The 9948-nt window shown below is 43.7% G+C and overlaps 1 protein-coding gene across 2 annotated transcripts in view; it reads right to left on the reverse strand.

The window, feature by feature from the left end:
• Positions 1-4945, reverse strand: part of ABRAXAS1 (abraxas 1, BRCA1 A complex subunit) — an 18833-nt gene extending 13888 nt beyond the window's left edge. The window contains exons 1-2 of one of the 2 annotated variants that reach the window (XM_040237250.1): positions 4816-4945; positions 1049-1139 (exon numbers count right to left, since the gene is read on the reverse strand). In XM_040237250.1, the coding sequence (XP_040093184.1) occupies positions 1049-1139; positions 4816-4902 (178 nt within the window). In that variant the 5' untranslated portion in view covers positions 4903-4945. The remainder of the gene's footprint in view (positions 1-1048; positions 1140-4815) is intronic. The other variant, XM_040237252.1, reaches the window with a different exon arrangement.
• Between the last annotated feature and the right edge of the window lie 5003 nt (positions 4946-9948).

The raw sequence follows: 9948 nt of genomic DNA on the forward strand, positions 1-9948 counted from the left end.
TTCCTTAGTCACTTAAATCAAAGACATCAGTTTGATTATGGAGAATTTGTGAGTCTTCATCTATATGAGAAAACCCAACACCAAACTGCTGTAGAAGAATCTTTCAGGTAAATATCTGCAGGTTGTACTTTTTTCACTTATCAAACTGGCGAAGACTGAAAGATCTGATAATACCTAATGGTGATACGGCAATGGCACCCCACTCCAGTACTCTTGCCTGGAAAATCCCAAGGACGGAGGAGCCTGGTGGGCTGCAATCCATGAGGTGGCTAAGAGTCAGGTACGACTGAGCGACTTCACTTTCACTTTTCACTTTCATGCACTGGACAAGGAAATGGCAACCCACTCCAGTATTCTTGCCTGGAGAATCCCAGGGACAGAGGAGCCTAGTGGGCTGCTGTCTATGGAGTCGCACAGAGTCAGACATGACTGAAGCGACTTCGTAGCAGCAGCAATGGTGATAAGGCCCAACCTTTGGGCTTCCCTGGTGGCTCAGAGAGTACAGAATCTGCCTGCAGTGCAGGGGACCTCGGTTCAATCCATGGGTCGGGAAGATCCCCTGGAGAATGGACTGGCAACCCACTCCAGTATCCTTGCCTGGGAAATCCCATGGACAGAGGAGTCTGGTGGGCTACAGTCCAAGGGGTCTCAAAGTGACTAAGTGACTAACACTCCAGTTATTTAACCAGTAAGTTTTTTTAGTTCTCATCTTCCAAATTTTCTGCACCATTTTACGTTTTACTCCAACCTGTTTTACTTTTTCTCTCTTGCTTATTCCTTCTTTTGCTGGACCATCTTCCTGCCACTTACATGTATGCAGGAACTGCTTCATCCTTATCTCCCAACACTAATCTTAATCTGCTTCCTATGTCTCACACTGTTTCTTGCTTTAGGGTATAGCCGCATCTTTAAGAAATCAATGCGATATATTGTTCTAAAATTTGCCTTTAAAAATTCTTATCTATTCCTTAACAACTTAAAAGTAACTTATGCTGATCCCTTTCAGCATAAACTATCAAAATAGGAGACAGAGAAATAAGTGACTCACCAATTGTATAAATAACTTCAACATCATCCATCTGGGAATCAGTGATGCTGTTCTTGGCTTCACCTTTCACTTCCCCAAGGAGAAAACCTTCCTAAGAGGATAAGAATAAGCAGTATATGGAAAACACCAATAGGATTACCATTCAGTCACTTAATTAACCAGTACTTCCCAAGACTTTTACAACATGTGTAAGTGTGTGCTACCAACAGGGGCATACTCAAAAGACCAGGGGCACTTCAGTTTACAAGGGACACATGACCAGTTTTAAAAACACTGGTAGAAGAGACTGTAAATACCACTGTGACTTTAGCACTCTTAGAAGCACAAAAGGCTTAAAGCCAGAAATGAGAGAACAATGTTTAGGAAGGAGGAGCAGCACAGTTAGCCTTAGAAAAGAAGACTCCTGTTTGTAAGTGAAAGTCACTCAGCTGTGTCCGACCAGCTGCGTCTGACGCTTTGCGACCCCATGGACTGTAGCCCACCAGGCTCCTCTGTCTGAATTCTTCAGGACAGGATACTGAAGTGGGTAGCTGTTTCCTTCTCCAGGAGATCTTCCCAACCTAGGGATCGAACCCAGATCTCCCACATTGAAGGTGGATTCTTTATTGGCTGATCCACCAGGGAAGCTCCATTTGTAAGGAAAGCTTACAAAGAGTCTGCCTGCCAATGCCAGAGACACGGGTTTGGTCCCTGGGTTGGGAAGATTCCCTGGAGAAGGAAAATGGCAACTGGCTCCAGTATTCCTACCTGGGAAATCCCATGGACAGAGGAGCCAGGTGGGCAACAGTCCATGGGGTCGCAAGAGCTGGACACAACTTAGTGACTAACCCACCACCCATCTGTAAGGAAATCATCATAGGTAGAAGGAACAGTGCCAATAACTGACCATCCTAAATGACCAGGGGCATCAATGGCACAGGCTTCTGAGAGTCAGTGGTGGCTTCTGTGCTATGAAATGACACAGGGCGGGCTTTTTAGATTAAGAACTGTGCTCATAACTAAATGATTTGGAAATCAATATCAGAGTCTACTTTATAAAAGAGGAGCTTGGTTCTTTCTAAGATGTAGGCATTTTGCCACAACAGCAGTGACTTCTGTGAATTTCAGAAAATTCAATTATTTCTCTTGGTACATTTAGAGACAAAATGTGCTTGACAATGAATTTTTAATCTTTATAATTAGTTAAGACTATTTTTAAAAATTCATTAAAAGAAGAATGCAAAACAATGTTTCCACAATGTGCGTCTTCATTAGAATCAAAGGGTACGATCCACAATCTACTCTCTAGTGTTCTAGGCAAAGCCCTGGAAAAGAGACAATAGAAGACAATACAACTACCCAGAAAACCACCTTTTAAAGATTCATGTCAATGTATGCCAAAACCAATACAGAATTGTAAAGTAAAAATTAAAAAAATAAATAAATAAATAAATTTAAAAAAAATAAATAAAATAAAGGCTTTAGGGAAAAGATCTGAGAAGCAAAGCCCTAACAGTATGGTACTTTGCAAGTGCTAATCCTTTAAGCTACACAGGATTAGACCCATTCTGTTTATGTTTACACTAAGATGGCTCAGCCGGTAAAGTGTCTGTCTACAATGCAGGAGACCCGGGTTCGATCCCTGGGTGGGGAAGATCTCCTGGAGAAGGAAATGGCAATCCACTCCAGTACTATTGCCTGGAAAATCCCATGGACAGAGAAGCCTGGTAGGCTACAGTCGATGGGGTCGCAAAGAGTTGGACACGACTGAGCGACTTCACTCACTCAAGATATTTGAAGATAATTTCCACAACCACACGTATTTTAAATAATCATGTATTTGCTCTATGCTAGATATTAAGCTACAATGTAATTTAAATTTGCATACATGAAAGCTATCCATTCCAACCTTATTAGTTAGTAGTTAAGTCGCTCAGTCATGTACGACTCTTTTCGACCCCATGAATCGCAGCACGCCAGGCCTCCCTGTTCATCACCAACTCCCGGAGTTCACTCAAACTCATGTCCATCGAGTTGGTGATGCCATCCAGACATCTCATCCTCTGTCGAACCCTTCTCCTCCTGCCCCCAATCCCTCCCAGCATCAGTCTTTTCCAATGAGTCAACTCTTCACATAAGGTGGCCAAAGTACTGGAGTTTCAGCTTCAGCATCAATCCTGCCAATGAACACCCAGGACTGATCTCCTTTAGAATGGACTAGTTGGATCTCCTTGCAGTCCAAGGAATTCTCAAGAGTCTTCTCCAACACCACAGTTCAATTCTTCACCGCTCAGTTTTCTTCACAGTCCAACTCTCACATCCATACATGACCACTGGAAAAACCATAGCCTTGACTAGATGGACCTTTGTTGGCAAAGTAATGTCTCTGCTTTTCAATATGCTGCCTAGGTTGGTCATAACTTTTCTTCCAAGGAGTAAGCGTCTTTTAATTTCGTGGCTGCGGTCACCATCTGCAGTGATTTTGGAGCCCCAAAAAGTAAAGTCTGACACTGTTTCCACTGTTTCCCCATCTATCTGCCATGAAGTGATTATTAGGACTGCGCCAAAAAACTATATTGGAAAAGACAAGCCTTTATTACAAAATGAAAGGCACAAAATTTAGCAGAAATCACAAAGCTCAGAACAGTACAATATTCTCTAAACCCTATTAGCAAGTTACTAAGCACTTCCCTGGTGGCTCAGACGGCCAAGAATCTGCCTGCAATGCAAGAGGCCTAGGTTCGATTCTGGGTCAGGAAGATCCCCTGGAGAAAGGAATGGCAACCCACTCCAGTATTCTTGCCTGGAGAATACCAAGGACAGAGGAGCCTGGCGGGCTATACAGCCCATAAGGTCGCAAAGAGTCGGACACCACTGAACGACTAACACAAAACACTTACTCTTTATGACACTATTTCTCGGGCTCAAAGTTTTACAGTGGTTTTTAGTTTCATAATTGGAGAAGGAAATGGCAACCCATTCCAGTGTTCTTGCCTGGAGAATCCCAGGGACGGGGGAGCCTGGTGGGCTGCCGTCTATGGGGTCGCACAGAGTCGGACACGACTGAAGTGACTTAGCAGCAGTTAGTTTCATAAATATAAAAGTTAAAAATAGGCTCTATTAAAAAAAACCTACTTCACTACTTAACTTTATCTAGAGGTTTTGAACCTAGGCAAAGTGTGAAATCAGCATTTAAATATTTAATATTGAAGGTTATACTTAAATGTTTATAAGCGAAAGCTGAGGCCATAGCTTAATATATTTGACACCAACGCAAACAAGTCAGATACCCGATATACATCTTCTCCGCGTACTAAGACTGACGCCAAAATAGCCACCGGTGGCATCATCCATCCTTCCTTTACAAGCCATCCATTTGAGCAAAGGTGCCCAGCTGCGGCTCCGCAAGGTAAACACCGAGTTGTCCGGGAAAACCACGGTCGGGAGCGAGGAGCAAGTTAACCCGCAACGTTCCCAGCCGCGGCGGGAACGCTGTGTGAACTTTCTATTCCTTCACGACCGAGTTCGACCAGAAAAGGGAGACACGGGGGCGTGCGGGGCACGGAAACGCAAACACTGGTTGCGAGAGGGGAGCTGAACCTGGAGAAGAAATCTCTAGGACCTCCCGGGAGCGAGAGAAGGCAGCTCCGACGGCAGAGCCTGGGCGTCGGCGGCGGGGAGCCCACGGGCGGGACCCGAGCAGCGGCGGCCCGGAGGTCGCCCAAGCGCAGGGGGTTGGGGGGCCCCTTCCGAGGCGACGCCGGATCCCGCCCCCGCCCTCGGCTCACCGTGTCCGAGTCGGTGTTGAGGTGCTGGAAGGCGAGCGCGCCGAGCACAAATCCAGAGAGCACCGCCGACGTGCTCTCACCCTCCATGCTTCCGTCGTCGCCAAGCGGCCCCAGGGGCGGGGGCGGGGGCGGGGCCGAGTGAGGAGGCGGAGTCGCGCCAGGAGGCGGGTCTACGCCTGCGCAGTGGCCACAGCGCGCTCCACGGTGCCGCTGACCGGCAGGCGAGGCTCGGGCGCCCTCTGGTGGGGAGGCCGCGGCGAATAGGTTGTAACTAGTGCTTAGGTCCGTCTTTCTGGGTGTTGGGCAGCTGCTCTGCCCAGGGCCAGGAATAGCGCCTTAGTAGCACTCAGGGGCCCTGGCATACAACGAAAGTATGGAAGATGAAAACAGCTGAGAGAATAGAAGCATTGCCTAGTGGCATAATATCACAATGGAAATGCCGCATTTGGAGTTTTCACAGAGTCAGATGCTGCGCTTTACCATTTGAAACTTCTAGAATACTAACGACAATGTCAGAGAATATCTCTTCTAGAACTCTCTAGAGATGTTCCATCTCGTAGAGTGACGGAGAGGGATGGATTTCTTTGAATGTTTGCTTTTAGAAAATTGAGGACTCAATTCAAAGAATATACAGACTGTTTAACCTTGTCCTGACAAGTTAGTGATAACTTGCTGATGATCATTTGATAAGGGTGCTGCAGAAACCAGTAATCAAGAAACCAAGCACCACAGTCAGAGAGTTGGAGAACTCAGGTTTATTACGCGGGCGGGCCCAGAGGAGTTAGCACTCCAAGCTCTGAGCCCCGAACAAAGGGATTAGAGTTTTTAGACACGAACTATAGTGGGCATCACTAGCTGCTAATAGGCTGGTTTAAACTAAGGGGTTTTGCATACCTAGGAACAGTGGTCAAGATGGGGAGGGGGGTGTCTGACCTTTCCACAGACAGGCATGATTAAGCAGGTTTGCAGGGGCTGGACGATTGGGAAGAGCAGACAAGGATGAGTGAGATTAGCTCCGGTTCCTAGTATTGCAAGTCCCCACTTTCTGAGACTACGTGACCTACATGATCCAGACTTTGCAAGGGGCAAGCTGAATTACAGAAGCAGAATGAGCAGGAGGTTATTTAAAATTTTAACTTGCTGTCTTCCAGGGGAGTAGGAAGATTATGAATTAACAATTTTCCACACGTGATATGTAAAGCTATGGTTTTTAAATGAAAGCTAGCTATATATCAGACTACTGAATTAAATTAATATTGCTTGTTTCTGGGTTTTGTTGTGTAGCAGCCATATTTGACTAACATATTGAAGACATGTATAGCATTAAAAGTTATGTTTTTTCTCTAAAATTAAGTTTCTTGCTGTCATGTCAGCAAAGTCACTGTTAATACAAAAAGATTTTCACTTAAGTTGTGTTTTATAGGTAATAATGATCTAAAGGATTAAAAACTTTTTAAAAGTTTGTCCAAGAGAATGAAAGTAAACCCTCACATACAAGAGCGAATGATTTTTGACATGGTTGTCAAGACAATTCACTGGGGGAAGGACAGGCTTTTCAATAAATGAAAAAGAATGTAATTAAACCCTTACTTTTTGCCATATACAATAATTAGCTCAAAATGAATGATATACCTAAATGAAAGACCTAAAACTAGCTTTCATAGAAGAAAACATGGGGGGAATCTTCATGACAGTGGATTTGGCCATGATTTTTTTGTAGGTAACACCAAAGAAAAAAAAAGATGAATTTTATTTACTCATCAAATTAAAAGCTTTGTCGATCAAACGACACTATCAGGAGAGTGAAAAGGCAACCTACAGAATAGGAGAAGTATTTGTGAATCGTGTATCTGATAAGGGATTAATATCCAGAGCATATATAAAGAGCTATAATTCAATGACAGCAGAAAAAAAAATTAGCAAAGGACTCGAGTAGACTTTTCTGTAAAGAAGATGCACAGGTTTCCCAGGTGGTGCTACTGGTAAAGAATCTACTTGCCAGTGTAGGAGATGCAAGAGACCTGGTCTGATCCTTGGGTCAGGAATCCGGGGAGTAGGAAACGGCAACCCACTTCAGTACCCTTGCCTGCAAAAATTCCATGGACAGAGGAACCTGGTGGGCTAAGTCCATGGACTTGCAGAGTCGGACACAATTTAATGACTGAGCATGCACTCAATAAGTACACGAAAAAAATACTTAACATCACTAGTCATTCAGTCCAGTTCAGTCGCTCAGTCGTGTCCGACTCTTTGCGACCCCATGAATCACAGCACGCCAGGCCTCCCTGTCCATCACCAACTCCCGGAGTTCACTCAGATTCACGTCCATCGAGTCAGTGATGCCATCCAGCCATCTCATCCTCTGTCGTCCCCTTCTCCTCCTGCCCCCAATCCCTCCCAGCATCAAAGTCTTCTCCAATGAGTCAACTGTTCGCATGAGGTGGCCAAAGTACTGGAGTTTCAGCTTTAGCATCATTCCTTCCAAAGAAATCCCAGGGCTGATCTCCTTCACAATGGACTGGTTGGATCTCCTTGCAGTCCAAGGGACTCTCAAGAGTCTTCTCCAACACTACAGTTCAAAAGCATCAATTCTTCGGTGCTCAGCCTTCTTCACAGTCCAACTCTCACATCCATACATGACCACAGGAAAAACCATAGCCTTGACTAGATGGACCTTTGTTGGCAAAGTAATGTCTCTGCTTTTGAATATGCTATCTAGGTTGGTCATAAGTTTTCTTCCAAGGAGTAAGCGTCTTTTAATTTCATGGCTGTGGTCACCATCTGCAGTGATTTTGGAGCCCCCAGAATAAAGTCTGACACTGTTTCCACTGTTTCCCCATCTATTTCCCATGAAGTGATGGGACCAGATGCCATGATCTTAGTTTTCTGAATGTTGAGCTTTAAGCCAACTTTTTCACTCTCCACTTTCACCAAGAGGCTTTTTAGTTCCTCTTCACTAGTCATTAGGGTAATGCAAATCAGAACCATAATGGCCCACTATACAAGGTAGGGAACCCTGCTCAATATTCTGTATTAACTTAAAAGGGAAAAGATTTGAAAAAGGATACTTGTATATGTATAACTGAGTCATTTTTCTGTACACCTAATACTAACACAACATTGTTAATCAACTATCAATATAAAATATAAAATCACCTGGAGAAGGAAATGGCAACCCACTCCAGTCTTCTTGCCTGGAAATCCCATAGACAGAGGAGCCTAGCGGGCTACATTCCATGGAGTCACAATTGAGTTCTTATGTCTGGTGCTGCTATTGAGTATTCTGATACTGATTGAAATTAAGTAGTTATTTAGGTGATTGTTATTTTTATCTGGCAGCTTAATAAACGTGTTTATATTCTTAAATTTAAAAAATAAAATATAAAATCAACTCTAATATAAAATAAAAATTAAAAAGCGAAAATGGTGGCGCAATGGATATGAATCCGCTTGCCAGTTCAGGGAACACGGCTTCGATCCCTGATTCAGGAAGATTCACACGCAAGGAGCACCTAAGCCCATGTGCCTTAACTACTGACCTGAGTGCTGCAACTACTGAGGCCCGTGCACCTAAAGCCCATTCTCTACAATAAGAGAAACCACTGCAACGAGAAGCCCGAGCACCACAATAAAGAGTAGCCTTCGCTCATCACAGCTAGAGAAAGCCAGAGCAAAAAGCAACGAAGACCCAGCACAGCCAAAAATAAATAAATAAAACTATATCTTTAAAAAATGCCAAAAACTTTCATGGCAGACCACAGCATATTCATTAGGATTGCAATGGTATAATAAAAAATTCATTTGGTCTTTGTTCCTGCATCCGGGAACAGAGTTCCTAAAATCCTGGTAATCTCCAGCATGATAGCAGTGTCTTCCGTACACGAACGTGATTGTTGGGGAATGAGAGTGGTGGGCTAGATAGGTTTAAGATGGGACCTAGTTTCCAGAAAGGGAGCCTTGATTAGAGGATTGAAACTTTTAGCCCCACTCCTGACTTCTTCTCTGGAGAAGGGAATGGCAACCCACTCCAATAGTCTTGCCTGGAGAATTCCAAGAACAGAGGAGCCTGGTGGGCTACAATCCATGGGGTCAAAGAGAGTTGGACATGACTGAGTGACTAACACTGACTTCTTAAGTGAGAGGGGCTGGAGATTGAGTTCAAATCACTAATAGGTGATGATTTAATCAACTGTGCCTAAGTAACGAAACTACCGTTAAAACTAAAGAATGGGGTTCCAGATTAAAGACTTGAATGTCAGGCCTAAAACAATTAAAGTCATAGAGAAAAACATAAGCAGTGCACTCTTTGACATCAGTCTCAGCAATACCTTTCCAGATACTTTTCCTCAGGCAAGGGAAACAAAAGCCAAATTAAACAAATGGGCTCCCTCATCCCCAGGCTGTTTTACCCACTCCTGTGCATTAGATTTTGGGTCTCCAGCCTAAGCAAGGATCCTGTTTTGTCAAATTTTCATGTTGATTTGTCTGCCTGACTATTGATTGCCCCAGGCCATGCTAGGTCAGGTTTCCCATTCAATTCTTTGCTTTCCAGCTTTTAAAAAGTTCTTCCAAACTGGGCTAAATAGAGCAGACTTGTTGGGGCATTTTAATGTTTCGGGACCATCAGGGGGTCCATTTGGTCCACCCAAGCTTGGATAGTGTTCCTTTTCTCAGCTCTATAAATGTACATTTTATTCATCCCACTTCTTAATAACCACCTGAAGATTTCCACCTTATGGAGTCCTTGGCTCTTCCCTCTGCCTTCCCCCATTTTCTTCTTCACTAATTAAAAGTCTCTGAGATGCCTTGATACAGGAGCCTCATGCATGAAACATCTTGGTGAAGCCCTAACATGGGCTGCAATTAGATTGAGAGAATACTGTATAGAAATGGAAGAGTTGATGCCTTCTCATTTATATCTTATTGCTTTAAAAATGCTTATATGTTAAAGGTATCGACCTTGTCTGTCAAATATTGAAAGTATTTTTTCCCAGATTCCTTCTAACTTTTACATGCATTTAAGGTAAACTATTTTAATACAGAAGCTTTAAAGCTTTTATTCATATCCTTAATCTTTCTGTCTAAGGTATCATGTTTAGGAAGACCTCCCTGTGTCATGATTAATAACCATTA

This window comes from Oryx dammah, unplaced genomic scaffold (assembly GCF_014754425.2).
Source record: "Oryx dammah isolate SB20612 unplaced genomic scaffold, SCBI_Odam_1.1 HiC_scaffold_3, whole genome shotgun sequence".
NCBI classification, from domain to species: Eukaryota; Metazoa; Chordata; class Mammalia; order Artiodactyla; family Bovidae; genus Oryx; species Oryx dammah.